This window comes from Petaurus breviceps, unplaced genomic scaffold (assembly GCF_028583685.1).
Source record: "Petaurus breviceps papuanus isolate PSGF00001 unplaced genomic scaffold, PetGlider_PUasm1.0 131, whole genome shotgun sequence".
Taxonomy (NCBI): domain Eukaryota; kingdom Metazoa; phylum Chordata; class Mammalia; order Diprotodontia; family Petauridae; genus Petaurus; species Petaurus breviceps.
In genome coordinates, this window is record NW_027185674.1 from 2,247,083 (window position 1) to 2,268,504 (window position 21,422).

Below are 21,422 nucleotides of genomic sequence, written 5' to 3' on the forward strand. Positions count from 1 at the left end.
TTGTGTTAAGTGTCTGAGGCCGGATTTGAACTCAGATCCTCCAGACGCCAGCGCCGGTGCTCTATTCACTGCGCCACCTAGCCACCCCACACTATCAGTATTTTTGACTTAACATTGTTACTCAAAAGATGACCTATTATTTCTGGCTCACTAACAAACTGGACACTGGCACCTCTTTTTCAGTTTGTACTCAGTCGTCCATCTCACACTATTTGTTGCTAGAATGAGAAGGTGTGCAGTATTATTTACCATTTCAAAAATTTCTGATTGAGTGGTTGGGGAACATTTACTCCAAAGCTTACAAATTCACAGAATCACAGAGAAGAAAATACTTCTGCCAACTTGATTTCCAGGTGCAGTTTTTTCTAATCTTTCCTGAATTTTTTATTTTTTTCCACAATTCCAGGTAAAGTCAACATTAAAAATTACACCTTTAATGTTATAGCAACCATGAAAGCCTTGCAATTTTCTCATAAATCTCTTCTGTGTTAACATTTCATATTTTGAACACCCATATGCTAGATCAGTGAGGTAACATTGTCAGGAAAGAAAATGGTAAAAATGTTACCAGACACTAACCTTTCATCAGCATAAGATTTATAATTATTTAACATTAGAACTCCAGACTGATCAAAATTTCTCATCACTTCCATTTCATAGAAATATGCATCACCAGTTATTCTCTTTAAATCTAGGAGGACTTAACTTAGTATTACCTGTGAGAGTAGAAATTGGCAGATGTTACCATTGTAGACCAGTTTTGTCAGCATTATAAAACTCTTGTGTGGATATACCATGTCCAGAAATGAGTCCTCTGAAAAAGACACAGTTTTCATTAGCACGACACTGCAATTTGCTGATTATTTTTGCCAGCTATAGTTAGCATTCTAATGCTCTGCCTCATTTTCAAAAATAAAAGCCTGCAAAAAAAACTGCAAATATAAACTGCTTAGTCAGCTGCATTTTTTCTCTTTCTTTTAAAATGTTTTGATTTTTTTCTTCTTTCTTTTTTTAATATGTTGTTACTTTACAGTGCCTACCCCCCCCCCCATTCCTCCCTCCCTCCACCATCTTCCTTTGTAACAAATAAATACAGTCAAGCAAACCAAGTCAACACCTGCATCATCCTGCATCTGTAGTATACCATCTCTGCTGAGGGGTGAGAGGCATGTTTCACCATCAGTCTTCTGAAGTCATGATTAGACATGTTATTAATCAAGGTTCAGAAGCCTTTCAGTGTTGTTTTCTTTTATGTTATTATGTTCATTTAAAAAAATTGTTTAGCTGGCTCTGCTAATTTTGCTTAGTATCAATTCATACAAGTCTTCTTTAATTTCTTCACAGAGATTCACTCTTATAAAGCACTGTCCAGGGTTCCAGGTTGAGCAGGGGACCTGCCATGTAGTGATGCTCAAGTGCCTTTAGTTGGTACATAATCTACAGAGAATTTGAGCATCTTGAAATTTGCTAACATATGGACATATTGTAGCTATCATTATTTTCCTGTGTTGAGCTTTTCAAGTTGTGGACAGAATTCTTTTTTTCTCAAGATTAGGACAGTTGTTTTTTTTCTTCTTTCTTGTTTCCTATTTTTTTTTTTTTTGCATTTCATTTGAGTACTTTAGGAATTATGTGGAATTATGTGAAATTATATGGAATGGCTGCTTTTTTTTGTTTGTTTTATTCACATATTCAGTGTTGTACATGTAAGAATCTTCTTCTGTATTGGAACTTCATTTATTATTATACAGACCCCCTTTGAAAGCTGCACTGTCTTGGTTTCTGTGCTTAAAGTATACTGCTGCTTGAATGTATTGATGGTGTATGAGATTACAGAAGTGAAAACCTTGTCTTTTTAAAAAATCATCCTCCTCACCCCAAAAGACTGCAGAGGGTTGGGTGACTGATAATCATTTATAGCATAGTGATGCCTTCCAGAATTGCTGACATTTATAGTTACTGATTATCTGCTAATTGGGAGAAAGGCATATGCAAATGATGTCAATACCAGGCAGACTATGGTATAAACCCATAAGACTAGAAAAAACAATGAGCTAAAGAATTCAAAGAAGGAAGAGAGAGTTTGCAACTAGGGGTGAATAGAGAAGACTTTTCATAGAGGAGATGATGTGAGCAGAATCTAAAAGTAGAATTTCAGTAAGTGGAGAAAGAAGAGCTAGAAAGAGAGATGTGAATGTCCTGAGGGGGTGTCTGTGTGTGTACACACATGGGTGCGTATATGTGCATACCTCCCACCTTCGAACCTGACTGAAGTTTTTAAAAAAATCACTCTCTTTTTCTCTAGTGACAAAGTTCTGCTGTTTGCCAGGCTTCTCTTAGTTTCTTATTGCTGCTGCTACACTTGCTGTTGCTTCTGTGCATCGTCGCTTCTTTTGCTGTCTCTGCGGTTGGCTGTATTCTTCTCTTCACTTTTACCTATTGTTCTCTCCTCTGCATCCTTTTTTTATTTCTTGGCCTTTGTGCCAAGAACCTTTCTTTTTCTGATCCATGAATTGTCTGATCTCAGTTGTAATCTTTAGGCCTTGAACTCTAATCAACTGTTTCTGTTGTTACTGACTGTTTAGGGACTACTTTAGTGACACTTAAAAACAAACAAAACAACTGGACTTCTGAGTTTTTGCTTTGGGTTGTAAAAGTCTGACTTAATTAAGTAACGATTAATATACTCAGTCTAGGACTTCATTTTGAGCTTGAATTGTTTTTATAATGTGATCATTTTTATATGCTCTCTTAGGTTTTTATTATATGTGCTCACCTGTTCACTGCTTTTGCTGAAAAGTTGTACATTGTGGAACAATTAAAGAATCAAAAACAAAAGAGTAAGCTTTTTCCCAGGGGTCACTAAAGACTGATTGGACTTTGAATCATTTTTGAAAACTCATATTATCTCATGTCAGTTGCAAAATTATGATTCTACGTAACAGGTATCATACGTTGGCCTTATATTATAATTAATAAATGTAATTAATAGGGACATATGTGTCCCAAGACATCAGCAGAGCAGGCATGGTGCTTGACAGGGGGAGAAGAACTCAGGGAATAGACATAAGATGGTTTTGCCCCTAAACTAAGCATTGATTCTTGTGGGTTTTTTCTCTTTTTCTTTGTAGCCACCTCTTTATTTGGCAGGCCCACAACGCTTTGTTTCTCATTTCTTGTTTGCTGAAAGTGTTCGTCTGTCAGATGCCCGAGGAGGAAATACAGCTTCACTTCACTTATGAAGAAGAATCTCCAGTCACTTACCGTAAGTATTGCCTTGTGAGCGATAGGAAGCACGCGGATCCACAAGGCATCCGTGAGAAAGAAAAGCGCCGCGCTGCAGGGGGCGGCGGCTGAACAGGTTTTCTTCCTATCCATTGAGTCCTGCATATGCTCTCTATTCCTTTCCCCCACAACATCTGCATTCTACACCTTTCCCTCCTTTTACAACATCAGCCTTGCTAAACTTCCTTTAGGACTTAGCTAATATGGATGGCATTTATTTCATTTATTAGGGAGTACTCCATCACATTAAGTCCTCACCTTTTTGTGAGTATGACATATGGTTTTATTTTTTCCTTCCTGAAACTTAAATATATTTAGTAGGGAAGGGAGAAAGAGATTGTAGGTGGGTGTATGTTTGTATAATGAAATCCTTGAATGGGGAGGGTGATTGATTGATTGTCATCAAGCCAAGGGGAACTTGAATTTCTGGCCAGTTGTGGATTGTAGGGTTTTGAATCAGTGTCAAGCCTTGCCCTTCTCTTCACTGGAAATCCCAGAAAGGGGTTAAATTGCTTTTCAACATTAAGGCTGCCTTCATTTTTCTTTGCTTCTTCTGTGAGTCTGCTTCATAAACTCATATGTGTATCTCTGTCTGTCTGTCTGTCTGTCTGTCTGTCTCTCTCTCTCTCTCATCTTCCTGGATTTAATATTGAAATAGAAGCTTTCATGTTTGGGTACAAACCCCATCAAAAGAAAAATATTTTTTCTTTTTTGCTGAAATGAAAACCTGTTGCCTGAGATCAGATTAGGAACTTACATTTCTTCTTTTTCAATTCTCTGTTACTTTTCCTTCTGTTTCCCATCTTTATCCCAAAGAGTAAGAAATATTGCTTTATATTGCAAGTAGGTTTTTCTGGGAAATAATTCTTTTATATTCTGAAAAAATAGAACTTAATATTTGACAGAAGAAGCTATGATTAAAAATCACTTTAGGAATCTGCCAAATGTTACTTTAATTTTCTAGGTTGCTAATAATAGAGTACTACTATTGAGTAGTTACATCTCTTTAAAGTGATATTAGATTTTTAAAAGTATTAGATTTTAAAATAAGGTACAGATATTATGAATCTAAAGTACAAAGGTTTTTGTCTGTAGAGCTTCTCCCAAATATTTGTTTAACTTTATTAAAGTGTGCCAGAGGAGTCCAAATGTTGGCAGGTCTTCCTGAGAGAGAGGCTTCAGTGAAGTATGAATATATGATCCTAGCTAAGTGCCATGTGTCATCACTCTCATACTGGGGATGAAGAATATGTACTGATGCACAGAGAATTTTCATTCTGTGATGTTGAAGGGAGTGTCTACATTGATGAATTCACAGGTATCTGAAGTGCTGAAGCATAAGGAATGGGAAATTTTAGATGCTCAGTAAATAATTTTTGAAATTCTTTGACTTGAGAATCAATGTTGGATGGTGACTAGAGTCCTTGGGTTCACAAACTGCCCAGACAGTAGTTATATGACCCTGTAGTTAGGGGCCTCATTTTTGTCATCTAAAAAACAAAACAAAACGCCCCATCCCCCATCCACGTGTTCACCACTGTAGTTCTAGTGCTCAGAGTCTTCTAATTTGTCTCCCTCCCTCCAGTCTCTCTGGGTTACTCCTTGTTCAAGAAACTGCAATGGCCCCATCTTGCCTGTAGGATAAAATGCAGACTCTTCAGTTTGACCTCCAGAGCACTTTACAGTCTGCCTCTAGCTTACCTTTCCAGGCTATTGTTTTCTCCTTCACGTATCATACATTCCAGCTCTGCTTCCCGGCTTGCTGCTCTCCACATACCAACTTTCATCTTCCGTCTTTGCCTTTTCACAGATTGTCATCCATGCCTAGAATGAAACCTTTCCTCACCTCTACCTCTTTGAATCCCCAACTTCCTCCAAAGTGTGGCTCAGGTACAACTATTGCCAGTCATTAGTGCCCAGTTGATGGAAATGCCAGTCACTAGTGCCCAGTTGTATCTATTTTGCATTTACATTTTTACATGTTATCTAATGTAAGTGCTTTGATGGCAGAGACTGTTTTGTTTTTTGCATTTTTATCCCCATTGTAAGGCATAAAGTAAGTACTTAACAAATGCTTATAAATAGGTGAGTGAATTACATGGATAATAATTACACCTTTCTTGAAAGGAATGTTGTTAGACTGAAATGAGATATCTTAAGGAAAGTACTTTGCAAACCTTAAATTGCTATGCAGATATAAACTGTTATTAATTAACATTAGGAAATATTTTCCTATCATTTTGGGGACAGTAAAATTCAGATTCCTCTCTAGTACTGACCCAAAAGAAGAAAATAAATTCTTCCTGCTCTAGAATTCTATGATTATTAAATATGGAGAGAATTAGCATGACCACTATAGCTAAATGCATAGTATGCTTAGAATGGTAAAGTATATTTTTATTAATATAATAATAATAATGACAACTCTTTTTATTAATCTCAACACTAAATGGTCGTCAACTCATTAAACCACCTTCTAAGGTATGAGGGGACTGACACTTGAAGATTTCTGGTAAGGGGCAGCTTATTCCACTTTTGCAATGCCTTGATTGTTAGGAACTTTTCTTTTCCCCATCCAGTTGAAATCTGGCCCTCTCCAACTTTCACCCACTGCTCCTAGTTTTACCTCCTAGTTCTCTGGGGGTGCAGAAATAGCCACCTGTGAGATACTGTGCTCAGTTCTCAGGCAAATCAAACTTGCTCTGTTTTCACATGACATGTTGCCCTTCACGTACTTGAAAGCAACTATGATGTTTCTTAAGTCTTTTCATTTTCAGGCTGACATACCCAGTTCCTTCATCCAGCTCTTATATGGCGTAGTCTCCCACCCTTTGTAATCTGATCATCTTCTTCTGGACACTTTCAAATTGATCAAAATCCATCTTCATATATAGCACACAGGAATGAACACAGTATTCCACATGCAGTCTGATATGGTAGAGTTCAGCAGATCCAGTGGTTTGTTTTTTTTCATTATACTACACTACAACAAAAATGAGTGTTACAAAGTCCATATACCTTAATGATAGGAGAGATCTTTATTTATTGTGTGTTTATACAATCTTGGTTTTTGGTTTCCTGGTCTGTAGCAGATTTGAAGTAGGCTGGATTAGAAGAAAACACACTCATAAGCAGTTATTAAATGTCTACTGTATGTCAGGCACTGTGCTAAGTGCTGTACACTAACATTCTCCATCAATGCAGATCATGACTCTTTATTGCCTAAGTAAATGGTCTTCATAAACTGCAGTAGCTACAGAAAAAGGTAGTTTCTGGTGATCAACCTTGTGGTTATGAACTTTTCTGTACTGGGCTAAGGTGGTCCTCTGGGCTGCATCTGCAACTCAAAATCTTATGAGTTTAGTAGGATCTCTCAGTACTCATGGCTTTGTCATCTTCGCACCAAGAAGTATTAGGATAGGATGTTAGTGGGGGAAGCATGTAAATAATGAAAAGTGTACAATAAAAAAAGTGGCAATAAAAGCGCAATAGTTCCAGGCTATTTAGTGCAGATCTCAAGTGTCCAATATATTGCAGCAGTCCCTCAGTACATCCCTTTATGTTCAGGAAAAGAAAAGAAGAATGATAATGATGACCCTATATCACTAGAAAAATGGTAAATATGCTGATCATAGTCTTTTAAGAAGCCAAGGAAATTTTTTTTTTCATTTTTCAAATGCTTTATTAACTTCTGGTTTACATCGTTAATTTCCATCAGTTTTGAGTTACAAATTTTCTCTCCGTTTTTCCCCTATCCACCACCCCAAAATAGCAGTCCCACAGGATATCCCCTCGTCCAATCTGCTCTCTCCCATATCTTCTCCCATAACCCCTTCGACTTTTCCAGTAGGGCATAGTGGATCTTTATGCCCCAGTGCTTGTATATCTTATTTCCCAATTACATGTAAAATAGTATTAATAATAGTATATATATATATATAATTTTAAACATTTGATTTTAAAACTTTGAATTCTAGATTAATTCCCTTCCTCCCTTGTCACCCACCTTTACTGGGAAGATAAGCAGTTCCGTATAGGTTGTACATGTGTGGCTAATGCAAAACAATAACATAGTAGATATATTGTAAAAGACTGACTATATTTCCCTCCCTCCTATCCCACCACCCACTTGTTCTATTCTCTACTTTAATCCTGTCCCTTTTCAAAAGTGGGTGCTTCCAACTTCCCTCCCTCCCAGCCTGCCCTCCCTTCCATCATCCCCCCTCTCATCCCCTTCCCCCCTATTCTCCTGTAGGGTGAGATACGCTATTTAGTGTGTATTTCATTCCCTCCCTGAGCCAAATTCAATGAGAATAAGGTTGACTCATTCCCTTTGGCCTTCCTATTCTTCCCCTCCATTGTAACCCTTTTCCCTTGCCTCTTCTATATGAGATAGTTCACCCCATTCTGTCTCTCCCCATCTCCTCTCATTATATTCCTCTCTCACCTCCTAATTTCACCTTTTAAGTATCATCCCTTGTATGTGAATGTGTGTATATATGTTTACAAGTATACATAGATAGAGGGCACAGGACCAAGGAAATTTTTTTAAGTGAAATTTTATTGCTGTATTTTGTTTTACATCATCCACATTTCCTAGTGTAGCACTTCTCCATACCTTCCCAGAGAACAATCTCTTCTAACAAAGAACAAATAAGAGGGAAAAAAAGTTAAGCAAAATTAAGAAATTAAAAAGTTTGACATTATATGCAGTGTTTTACACTCATAGTTCCTGAACTCTATAAAGAGGGGGTGGCTAGGTGGCGCAGTGAATAGAGCAGTGCCCTGGAGTCAGGAGGACCTGAGTTCAAATCTGACCTCCCACACCTCATACACTTACTAGCCGTGTGACTTTGGGCAAGTCCCTTAACCCCAATTGCCCTCCAAAAAGCAAAAAAAAAAAAAAAAAATATATATATATATATATATAAAGGGGGGGAGGTATGTTTTATTTCTGTTTGCTTTTGCAGGCAGTGTGATTAGCCTCTTCTTCAACTCACCTTCAGAGGGAAATTTATTTTTTTTTTACACATTTCTACCTCAAATATTAAAGATAATAAAAAGATGGATATGTGCAAAACTTTGGTGATTGCAGAATTCACTTATGTTCATTTTTTATTCTAGATAAATGAGGCTTCTAATGTACATAGTTTACCATATAAGTATTTTCTTTTTAAAAACCTGCTTTCATTAAGATTGTCAACTATGTATCTTTCAGTTTCCAAATTTCTCTGATGAATATGAATATTCACATAGGTAGCATATCATAGTTTTAAAATAATCATTAAAAAGCATTTATTAAAGACCCACTATTTGCCAAGAACTGTGTTAGGTAGTGGGAATACAGAGACAGAAGCAAAACAGTCGTTTTGCTCAGGGCTCTTGCATTTTTTGGATGAGACACATGTGTACATACATCACACACAGGATATCTGCAGAATATATATAAGGTAAAAGAACAAGGCTCTAATATTTGCAAGTACTAGAAAGGGCTTTGTGTAGAAGATGGCACTTGAGTCTTGAGAGAGAACTGGATGTTCTAAGAGATGAAGATGAGGAGGAAATACATTCTGGGCATGACCAGGCCAAAGGTGCAGAGGAAGAAAATGAGTGCCATCTGTGAAGAGATTTCATTGCCAAACTGAGGAGTTTCTGTTTGGTCTCAGGGGTGATAGAGAGTCCCTGGAGGCTGTTGAGGAAGGGAATTGACGTGGTTAGACCTCCACTTTAGCAAAATCACTTTGACATCAGTGTGGAGTATGGATTGAAATGGGGAGAGACTTAGAACAAGGGGACCAATTTTAGGCTATTGCAATATTGCCAAGGTGGGAGATAATGAGTCTTGAATTAGGGTGGTGCTGTATACAAGTGGAGAGAAAGGGAATGGATGCTGTGGAGGTAGGACTGATGATTGATTTAATATGTGGGGTCAGGAGTTGAAGATGGCATTGAAGTAGTGAACTTAGGTATCTAGAAGTATGGCTCTCTCTTAGTAGATATGGGGAAGTCCACAAGGCAAGGGTGGAAGGGGGGTGGAGTTGGGATTGGGAAAGATAATGAGTTCTGTATTGCAGATATTGACTTTGAGATGTCTATGGGACATCCAATTCCAAATATTCAAAGGGAAATTGGTGATGCAGTAATGGAGCTCAGAAGGAGATCTCCTTGAATATAGTTTAATTTTCTCTTATTTAAAGATATACTTGCTTACGTAGCTACAGTAGCACTTCAGAGAATAGCATCATAATTTGTATATTGTGTTCATGTATTCATCCAATGCTGACTATTATATAGATTTGGGAGTCATTTGCAAGAAGCTAATACTTAAACCCATGAGATTCCATGTTACCAAGTAAGATAATAGAGAAGGAAGAGACAAGGTAAACGTCGGTTAAGAGGTGTGATAGGAATCCAGCCAAGAAGGCTGAGAAGGAGTGATTAGATGAGTTCAAGAGGAGAGCCCAGAGGAAACAGTGTAATGAAAACAGAAAAAAAAAAAACCTTGGAAACTGTTCACTTGCCTTTTATTCATATTATGCCTGAATAGTGGTGATTATAATCATAACTTCATTAGTACTAGTAAATAGGAATGTTAGAATTTTCAAGGTTCTGTAGAGACAGCTCAGCTAAACAGACTCCCTCATTATTACTGATGAGGAAACTGAGGTCCAGGGAGGTCAAGTGATTTGCCCGTGTTTGCCCAACTGCTCATTTAAAAATTCAAGTTCATTTAAAAAAAATTAACTTAGTAGTTCAAAAATGTAGAAAAGTATTCCTAGGAGTCATGAACAATTATGAAGCCCCTTCTCTTTTTGTCAGGGTAAATGGATCTGGTGCTGTTAATTGGTTCTACCAAAATGTGACATTAGGTGGAGCAACATTGGAGAGGCTGGTTGGTTTGTAAGAATGTCATAAATGGGATGGGAACACAAAGGCCTGATATACTGGGGCATTAAGCCACCCCTAACTAGTTTGCATTGTTGGGTTTACTACAGAGGAAATTTCTTCAGATATTGTTGTAGTATATGGATATTAAGGCTCTTTTTTTACCTCAGATTCTTTGATTATCAGTGCTTGTAAAAATATTAAGTCAAATTAGTATATTCATTCACACATTTTTTTTTTATTGCCAGTGTTATTCTTTAGAAAATTCTTTTTTTCTTGTGGAATTTTGAGTGACGTAATACCAGATTTGGACTCCAGGGCCAAGAGCTTTAGTGGAGAAAAGAATGTTGTATGGGTATTAAAAATTATTTGCCTAATAAATTGTGGCAATATCAGATGAATCTTTTAGTTTCAAAGCATATAATATGAGAATTTTTTGTCAACATATTTTTATAGTTCTGCAAGTAGTAAAAAAAATAAACATAGGTGTTAAAAGATTGAAAAGCAACTTTAAATATGAGTGGGTGTGTATAGTGTTTTTCCCCTTCCCATTTACAATGGTGAGATCCCCAGGTATCTGGAGGGTGTTATATGTGTATTTCCTGTGATGAAAATGTTTACAAGGGACTTTTGCTTCCCAAGGGAAGTGACTTTTCAGTTCCATTGTGGGCCAAGAATTCCTTCCTATTATTCCATCCTGGCTACTTTTGAGCAGCTCCTTTTGCATCGTGTAGATTCTGGCATTGAGAAGGCACCCAGCCAAATTCAGTCAAGGTCAACTTAAAAGCTACCCTGGGAGTGAAGAGGTCATAGGAAGCAAAACTCAGCTGTCCTCCTCAAAGGGTGAGACCATTAGTTTGTCCATAGTTACAGTACAATAGTAGATATTATTTTTCTAATACTTAACAATCAAAAAGCCATTTCTTGGCCCCCGATACATTTATTGTTTTAACAGGAACCAAAAACATACTAAATTTGCGTCTCTCCCTCTCTCTCCCTTCTAATCTGCTCTTAAGAAAAAAAGGGTACATTTTTCTTATCTTTTCTTATTACAATACCACATGAAAAGGTACCAAACTCAACCTTTTTCTCTTTCCTCCTATCAAAACAAATCCAATAAACTGCGAGGCAGGGGAGCTGAGATCCTCCAAGATATCCCCAAATATAGCTCAGTTTTCCGCTGTCAATAATATGCTTCCTAACGTAGTTATGGTAGCAATTCAGAGAATAGCGTTTTCATTTGTACATTTTATTGATGTATTTATCCAAGGCATTTATGTCCAGTGACCAAGTTAGCCAAGAAATTCTTCAAAAAGTTCAGCTCTTCAAAATGTCTTATAAACCTTATCTCATTGCGGGTGGGAATTACAGAGAGAGTTATGCAGTATGCACTGACATTGAAATTAGGTGATATGGGTTTGAATCCTAGTTGTAATGTTTAGAGACTGGGTGATTGTTGGCAAACTCCAGTTTCTTCATCTGTAAAATGGTGGTAACTACATTGCATGCCTTATTGTGGGGAAAGTACTTTGTAAATCTTAACTATATAATTATTACCAGTTATTAGATGGAAGAGATATATCACTCATGTTTATATCATTAACATTGACTGCATTCTTGCACCATCATTATTTATTAGCTTTTTTTAAAGCAGTATTTTCCAATGATTATGATATAGGTATTTTGAGTCTAAGTTGGAAGAATGTATATAACTTTTGATGCTTTGATTACAAAAGGAGAGTGCAGTATATTGGCAAATGGAATTTTTGTGACCTGGCTAATGTTTGAAAATTGAACCCCATGTATTTGAAAATTATATCCCCTGGATGTTTGTTTCACCAAAATCTTCTCTGCAAAAATATGCAACTCATCTCCAAATAACTCTCCTCCTGTCACACATTTTCTGGCATTCAAAATGTGTGATTTTTATATAAAAACTAATATTAGAAAATGTCTCTTATTCATCCCCCTCAAATACTACCCCCTATCCATGCTGCACTGTAGTTGACTTTAAAAGATTATTTAAGATATTCCAAATGCCAGTTTCATGTTTAACTCATAATCAACATGCTGTATTGCAATTTATATTGGTTTATTACAGCTATGTTTTGCTTTGGTACTATTGTGAATGCCAAAGAAATAGTAGCTCTTCTGTTTTCCCAAATAGCATTATTATAAGGAATAGCACAAAGCAGATGACTGATAACTTCAAGTGCTTTGTGGGTCCAGATTTACATTTTTGTTACATTGCTAGTGTCATCTATGAGAGTTGCGCATCAGTCCATGTGTACAACTGAGCAAATTGATTTGCTCCAAGTATCAGGTAGCTTGGTAATACAGTATGCATAGTAGATACATATGATGTACTTTATCCCTAATCAATCCAAAATCTATTATCTATAATTGTGTTGTAATCACCTTGGATATTAGTATTTGGAGAAATATTGCTAGTATTTCTAGTGGAACAGATACTAATGTAAGAATGTCATGACTATCAATGAACTATGAACGTATAACCGAAATCCAGAATACAGTTGGTTGAAATTTGACCACTGGAATCCCTGCCACAAAACCCTTTAAAATGATTTTTTTAAATACTACTAATGATTTCACATACCATAAAGCAAACAAGCTTAGAAAAACAAACAGACAAGCAAATAGACCCCCCTGCCCTTCCAAATCCTTTAGTACAAGTATCTATGATTTCATCGTTATGGGTTCTTCCTGTATTCACTAGATCATCAAAACCTTCCGTACCCTAACAGGTGATTTACTGAGGTCTTGTTCCCCTCTACACCCTTTTCATCTCTTCATGCTCTTTGAACAGACAATTTAACGTATCCATAATTCAAGTTTATTAGGATTTATTAGAGCTTGTACTCCACTGATAGAACCTTGCAAAACCCAGGATTATTTATCTCCACACTTAAAACAATAAATAAAACTGTATTGAATATTAGAGCTCTTTTGACCTGCTTACAAAACAGAACAAGCCCCAGAAGAATCTACTTTTTTCATTTCCTCTAAATTTTTTCTTTTCAGAGTCTTTGAGTAGAACACAAGAAAGGGGTTTTCTGTGAATCATGGTTTTTTTTCCCCTTCCCAGCCCTGATACCACTGAGAGAGAAGGATGGGGATTTATAGCTCAGTGTGACAGTTGGCCCTATTAGTGTCAAATGAAGGGGAAATAAATAAATAATAATATAATATGATATGATATAATATATAAACTGTACAGCATTGTCCTTGTTCTGCTTACTTCAGCAATCCTGTCTCTGATGTCAACTGAAAATAGATTTATTGGTAAACATATATTAAACATCTATTTGCCTGGCACTGTATTAATTGCTAAATTATAAAAACAAAAATGAATAATCCTTTTCCTCAAGGGGCTTACATTCTCTTTGAGCAAACATACGTATATACAATATATGCAAAATGAATTCAACTTAATTTGGGGAGTGGTGTTGGTAACAAAAGCGGTGGGAATCAAGAAGTACCTTAAATAGAAATTGGCTTGAGCTGAGCTTTGAGTGAAGCTTAGGTTTCTAAGAAGTGGAGCTGAGGAGGGACTGACTGCCTTCTGGATATGAATGAGAGCTAGTAAAGAGTCATGGAGATAGGAGGTGGAGTGCTGTATTGGAGGAACACATAGAAGACAAGTTTGGCTGGACTGTAGGATGCAAGAAGGGAAGTAACTCATAATAATTAGGCTGGCAAGATAAGGTGAGTCAGATTATGAAGGGTTTTAAAAGCCAAACAGAGGAGTTTATGTTTTATCTTAAAGGAAGCAGGGATCCTGTGAAGTCTGTTGAGTATGGGAGGGATGTATTCAGTCCTGTGCTTTAGAAAAATTGCTTTGACGGTTGTGTGGAGCTTGGATTGAGAGAGAGAAACCTGAGGCAGGGAGACCAATTAGGAGGCCAGTCTGGTAGTCTAGGTGAGAGGTGGTAAGGCCTGACCTCAGTGGTAGCTGTATGAATAGAAGGAATCAAATGTAAAACATGTTTTAGATATAGAAGCCACAAAATTTGACAGTAGACTGAATAATATAATAAATAATATTAGTCACTTTGTATTAGAAGAGTCAGATAAAAGATAAAGAATGAAAGAAAAAAGTGAAAAGTAGCATGCTTCAGTCTATATTCGAACTGTCAGCTCTTTCTCTGGAGGCAGACAGCATGCTTCATCATTAGAGATCATTGTATTGCTGAGAATAGCTAAGTTGCTCACTGTTCTTCATTGAACAATATTGCTGTTACTGTGTACAACATTGTCCTCATTCTGCTTACTTCATTTTGCATCAGTTTATGTAAGTCTTTCCAGGTTTTTGGAAACCATTCTGCTTGTCATTTCTGATGGCACAATAATATTCCATCTGAATTATAAACCACAGCTTGTTTAGCCATTACCCAATTGATGGGTATATATATATAGTTATTGTTGCTTTTTGGAGGGGGGAAGGCAGGGCAGTGGGGGTTAAGTGACTTGGCCAAGGTCACAAGGCTAATGTGTTAAGAGTCTGAGGCTGGATTTGAACTCAGGTCCTCCTGACTCCAGGGCTGATGCTCTATTCACTGCACCGTCTAGCTGCCCTGTGATGGGCATCTTCTTGATTTCTAATTTTTAGCCACTACAAAAAGAGCTGCTATAAATATTTTTGTACAAATAGGTCCTTTTTCTTTTTTTAATATCTTTGGAATATAGACTTCGCAGTGGTATTGTTGGATCAAAGGGTATGCACAGTTTTATAGCCCTTTGGACATAGTTGCAAATTAGTCCTGAGTATCTTTACTTGAGGATTTTTCTTTACATTCATCATCTCTCTAAATTTTATGGGGAACAGTGAGGGTATACTAAGGGAAAATTAGTGGGCCATTGTTCTTCATGTTCATTGGAAGCTAACTGAACTTTGTAGTAACCAATTCTAATAGATAATTGATAATTGATTCCAAAACGAATTAGCTCCTGAGATTTATGGCTTGGCCTCCTCGGTATTTCTCTTTTACTCTTCTCTGACGATCGATGTTGAGTCCCTGAGTCTGGGAAGTGGGAGCTTAAATATCATATGCAGGCATGCTAAGAAGAAGATAGCCTCGGTTTCCTCCTCTTCTTTGCCATATCTTCTTCCATTTCACGTCCTTTTTCACGCCAGAACCACTGCTATCACCAATATCTTTTCTTATTGTCCATTGTCATTATTATCATTGTATTAATAAAGCTAGGTTTGACTTTAGTCAGGTGGAAATTGTATAGAAGGAGATAGAGTTTCTCCCCCAATGGTTGTATTTTGACATTTAATGTTGGCTGCAAATACTCTAAGCAGTTCAATTTAGCACCAGTAGTCTAACTAGTAAAAGGGCTCAAGGCTCTCATTGTGGTGAAATGGCCATTCAGTATGAAGGACTGTCATCTGGCACAGTTAACAAGAAACAGTGACTGACAGGGACCTTCCTTACCTCGAATGCCCTTCCCAGACTGATCTCTGACAGTAATGTGAAAAGATTTTGGGAAAGAGTCTCACTTCATATGGACCTGCAGCTTGCTTGGCCATTACTCTCCTGGTGTCATAGAAACTTCAGGAAAGTTGATCATAGAGTGGGTTTTTTGAGTTCTGAATTTCATCATATAACATTTTCCTTTCATAGCTAGCTGACAGCACTGCATAGCTCATGCAGAACACTCATGGTAGATTGTCATATCTCCTAAATCTTTCAAATGTCACTTATTTCGTCCAGTGGGATAGTTGAGAAATAGTGCTCGAGCGTGAACAGATGTTTCCTCAACAAATTTTTACCTTATGATTTTAAAGGAGTTCCACTGACTTGATCCTCTAGGGCAAATAAGTTTTTCCGAAGATGCTTTTGCCTTCTCTTCCTCAACTTCTCTTGCCCAGTATAGTACTTGGTTCAGGCTTTTCACACCTTAGAAAATACCAAGCTTTAGTCATGTGTGAGAAGCTAGAACCTGGTGAAAATGAACTCACACCCTGGTGTTTATGGTAGTAGTTACTGTATTATTATGCTTTTGCTAAGCAGTTGTGATCCTGGTTAAATGTGAATTTGTGCTATTCATACAAAACTTAAAAGGCGATTGCTCCTTTTATTTTGACTTAGCTCAAAGAATAGGCTATTATATCCTAAGGGACAGATACACTGCCACTTTTTAGGAAGTTTGTTTAAGGGGGGGGTGAGGACTAGGTGGCTCAGTGAATAGAGCACTGACAATGGAGTCAGGAGAACCTGAGTTCAAATTCGCCCTCAGACACTTAACACTGACTAGCCATGTCACCTAGGGCAAGTCACTTAACCCCAATTACCCTGCCTTCCCCCTCCAAAAAACAATAAAAAGAAAAAGAAAAGAAAAAAAGGAAGTTTGTTTAAAAAAAATCAGTCTCGATATGTAGGGCCATAGACTTAGAACTAAAGGAAAGTTTAGAGGATATATATATATATATATATATATATACACACACACACACATATACATATATGAAATGAGTTAGTCTTTGTAAAAAACACTCTGAGCACTGTCTGGCACATAGTAGGTGCAATATAAATGCTTATTCCCTTCCCTTACTTCTGTATATAGTTCTGCTGCTGTATTTTACAGATGGGGGAACTGAAGCCAAGGGAGACTTGTTCAAGGTCACACATGCAATAAACATCACAAGCAGGATCTGACCTCACATTCTCTGACTTGAGCTAAGGCTTTTTCCATTGTGTTATATCTCCTTTGTTAACAAACTCTTTGGGTATCATGGAATTTCATGTAAAATATGTCTTTGAAACCTTATAAAAGAAAAAATTAATATTGAAAGTAGTAGAAAGACCTTGGTATAGTATTCTTACCTATATAACTATCCTTTGGTATAACTATAAGGATAATATTTAAATCATGTTCTAATAAAACCTTCCTTCATTGACACTGGTTTTTATTTCAGATATTTTAAATTATTATGTGTATTGAAATCGTTGCAAGGTCAACAGTGATGTGGCATAGATCTTAAAATAACCAAAACCAAAACCAATCCCCCCCACATAATGAAAATCTTACATTTACTTGAGTCCTTAAATTTTTAAATAGAAATTTTAAGATTTTCCTATATAATAGAATGGATGCTGGATGGCACAATGGATAGTGTGCTGGACCTGTAGTTGGGAAGACTTGTCTTCCTGAGTCCAAATCCAGCCTCCAAGACTTACTAGTTATGTTAACCGTGTTTGCCTCAGTTTCCTCATCTGTAAAGTGAGCTGGAGAAGGAAATGGCAAGACCACTCCCATATCTTTGCCAAGAAAACCCAAAATGGGGTCATGAAAAGTTGGAAACGACTGAAAAATAATGTATAAACAACAACAACATGTACTAGATGATCTCAGATTTTCAGTGGTTGTGTCCACAACATCCCTATTAAGTAATGGAAACAACCAGAGATGAAGGGCTCAGGTCCCTGTTGGACAAGAGAAAAGGAGCAGAGTGAGAGTTGTTGGAGGTCGAGAAGACAGGAGATCGTGTGACCAGTAGTGTGTGCCCAAGCAGACTGGATGTTGAAGTCTAACATCCTTGGGACTAAGCAGTCCCCAAGTCAAGTTTCAGGAGTACTATTTTTGTTTTGAGCATAAGCTGGGAAACAATATGTATATATTGTCCCTAAAGTCTGGACACAGAGGAAATCTCATTAATTATGCATATTTTCAAGAAATGAAATGAATGAAATTTTCATCAGTATTTTATTAAATTAGCATAAATGAGACTTCATAGGAAGACATAGGAGACACATAGGAAATCTATTAATTAAATTAAATTAATCTCATTAATATGGAAAATAGTCCCCAATAGCTAATGAAAGCTTTTATTCCATATGAAATTGTCATGGCTAAAATTTTATACGAATTAAATAAAATGTTGTTAAAAATTTCATTCACTTCATTTCTTGAAAATAAGCATAGTTAATGAGATTTCCTATGTCCAGATTTTTGGGACACCCTGTAGGCATTAGTAGTGCATTATTAGAAGCACTTTGATTTTTCTTATGCAAAGTTTTATGAGAAATGGGATTACTTATATTCTTCTGTAAAGTGACAGTAGACTCTGGTATGTCTTTTATCACAGAGGCAGCTAGTGTTGTATTGATTACTTTTTCTTTGAGGGGCATTGCCCTTTTGTAATATATGTGCACATGTTGATATAATAATGAATTTTTGGTTCACCTTGTAAAATGGCACATAAATATAGAGGTCCTAGGGATGGAAGCATCTATAAAGCAACTACTATGTTCCAGACACTGTACTAAGTGCTTTTTACGAATAACGAATATAATTTTATTTGATCCTCACAATCCTATGAAGTAGATGCTGTTATTATCTCCATTTTGCAGTTGAGGAAAGAGGTGAACAGAGGTTAATATAGTCACACAGATAGTAAGTGTCTGAGGCTGTGTTTGGACTCCGGTCTTCTTGATGCTAGGCTCAGCTGCTTATCCACTGCCTGTGTTTATGCTGACTTTTGTTTGCAATGAGTGCCATTTTTCTTTAGTTATATTCCTGGTAACATTCCTGCAGAGAAGAGAATGAGTAAAGGAATACTGTAAAGGAAGAATAGAATTTTTTAAAATAGCAGAATAGATATTAGATAGGAAAAGGGACCAAGGAAAGTTGAATCCCTTGATATTATTGTTTACTCCTGTTACTTATATTTTTTTCTCATCAGAAGAAAAGCCATTAATCTAGGAATGATGCTAGCATCTGAGAACATCAGTTGGTCTTTAGTGAAACTATGAATGAAACATTACAGGAGTAGAGAGGGGTATGGTCCCTCCTTCCCAGGCCATTTTACCTATTATTTTTTTTAATCTATTCTAGCTCTATTACCTAGTGAACCCCAGAAGCCTGATGTTGGCCCTGGCAGTATTGCAGCTTACTAGTCAGTTTCTGTGTTCTGAGCAGAAGATGAGTAATGTGAGAATGGGTGGTCAGGAAGCAGCAATGAAAAATAGAAAGTTGGATGGATATGTTTCCATACTTGAATTTTAAAGTGCTGGAGAAAATACAAAGATTAACTGAAACAAGGTCCCTTAACTCATGAGCCTCGTAGGAAAACGTGACATACAAATATTAACAAAATAATGGCACAAGAAAGGTACAAACAAAATGCCATGTATCACCTGTTTCTCTAAGATCATTACCATCTAAAATGAAGGATCAAGGAAGGCTTCATGGAAGTGGCATTTCAGTTGGACTTTAAAGGATCAACAGGAATTCAGCAAGTTGGAAGTAGAGTTGGGTAGGGTTCTCTGGGCAGTGGGAACCATGTAAGCAAAGGCATGGAGGTAGAAAGATACGAGGGTGGTAGAAGGGATGGCTAGTCATTCAGTTTGTCTGGAACATAGATTATAGGGGGTGGAATAGTGTGATATAAGACTAGATAGTCAAGGTGGCCCAATTATGAATCCTTGAATGCCAGATGAAGGAGTTAGAAATTTAATTTGTAGACAATAAGAGATCATTGGAGAGTTTTGTGTATAGCAGTAACATGAACACACCTATATATTGGTATGACAATTGTATTCAGGTTGAAGGGAAAGATTATATACCTGCAAGATTAGTTTGGAAGCTGTGTGAAGAATGATTTGGAAGGGAAGAGTGTATTGTGTTAGCAGAGGTGGATAATAATATTAAGGTCCTTATTAGAGGTAGTGGGAGAGAAATGGACAGAGATATCATGGAGGTGGAAACAACAGGGCTCAGTAATGATTTGGATACAGGAGATTGGGGAGAGAACATGGGACATAAGTAAATAGTTGTGCCACTGACGGAAATGATGAAGTCAAAAGGAGGAGTGGGTTTTGGGAGAAATACAGTAGACTTGGTTTGAACATGTTGAGTTTGAGGCATTTATGGCATTCAGGTGAAGATAATAGAAATTTGGTTCTGGAATTCAGGTCAGGGTTGGAGGTATATTTTGGGAAGTAATTTTTACAAAAGTTATAGTTGAAGTTGTGGCAGTAAATGAGATTATCAAAGTAGAGATGATAAACAGAGGAAAGTGGGCTAAGGACAGATTCTTGAAGACAATCCATATTAAGAGGTTGGAAAGCAAATGAAGAATCAGGGAAAGTGCAATTCAAATACTAGTAGAACCAGGGGAGTGTGTGGTGTCTTGGAAGTAAAGAGAGAAGGTGTCCAGAAAGAAAGAATATCAAATACTTCAGAGAGGTCATGGAAGATGAAAACTAAGGAAAAAAGACTTTTGAAATTCACTATTAATGGTCATTTGTTGACTTTGGGTGGAGCAGCTTCCAGAGTTAAGTGGTGATGATAGAAACCAGATTGCAAGTGGTTGAGGGTAAATAGATGAGAGTAAGTGGAAACTCTGGATGTGGACTCCTTTTTCACAAAGTTTGATATTGAAGAGAAAGTGAGAAATGAGATGATAGCTTGAGAGTTTTTAATGGGCTTGGAGAAAGGCAATATTTTGCCTTTGTTAGCCTGCTTTTTTTTTAATGTCCATATTGAAAAAATTCACTAAAAGGATTAATGAAGATGGAAATGTAGAGTTTTATTGTGAGTGATATAATTCAGTTCATTTCAATGATAATTTATTACTTATTTATATAATCAGCACATAATTATTTCTCCCATTTCCTTTCTATTTTTCTCTTTTTTTTCCCCTCTTACCTTTTTTGGTAATGTTTGCTTCCTTGCCCAATGAAGACTATAGGAGTGTAGATTTAGAGCTGGAGGGACCTTAGATACAATCTAGCTGAAGGGCTATTATTGCACAGTGTTAGGCAGGGGAAGATACAAAAATATCACTTGAAAACTAACTCTGTAAGCTGTGAACTGGTCCAGCTACACCAAAGAGATCAGTGAAAGAAGAAAAGGTCCCCGTGTACAAAAATATTTCTAAGTTTGTTTTGTATTAGCAAAGAATTGGAAACCGAAGGAATGCTTATCAGTTCAGGAATAGCATAAGGACATGGCTTCAGAAAAACCTGGGAGGACATGTATGAACTGATGCAAAACAATGTGAGAAAAATTAGGAGAACTATTTCTAAGATGACAATAAACTTAGAATAAGGAATGTTCTATAAAGATAAACTTTGAAATACTTAGTTTCTCTGAGCAACACAATAACCAACCACAGTTCAATGGATTCACGATGAAGCATGCTGTCTGATGGACTTGGAGCATAGACAGAACCAACCTTCCTTCCTTCCTTCCTTCCTTCCTTCCTTCCTTCCTTCCTTCCT

General features: G+C 36.9%; 1 protein-coding gene across 2 annotated transcripts in view; it reads left to right on the forward strand.

The window, feature by feature from the left end:
* Positions 1 to 21,422, forward strand: part of DYM (dymeclin) — a 622,931-nt gene that overhangs the window by 81,131 nt on the left and 520,378 nt on the right. For both annotated transcript variants that reach the window (XM_069104416.1, XM_069104414.1), the window contains exon 5: positions 3,132 to 3,265. In XM_069104416.1, the coding sequence (XP_068960517.1) occupies positions 3,132 to 3,265 (134 nt within the window). The remainder of the gene's footprint in view (positions 1 to 3,131; positions 3,266 to 21,422) is intronic.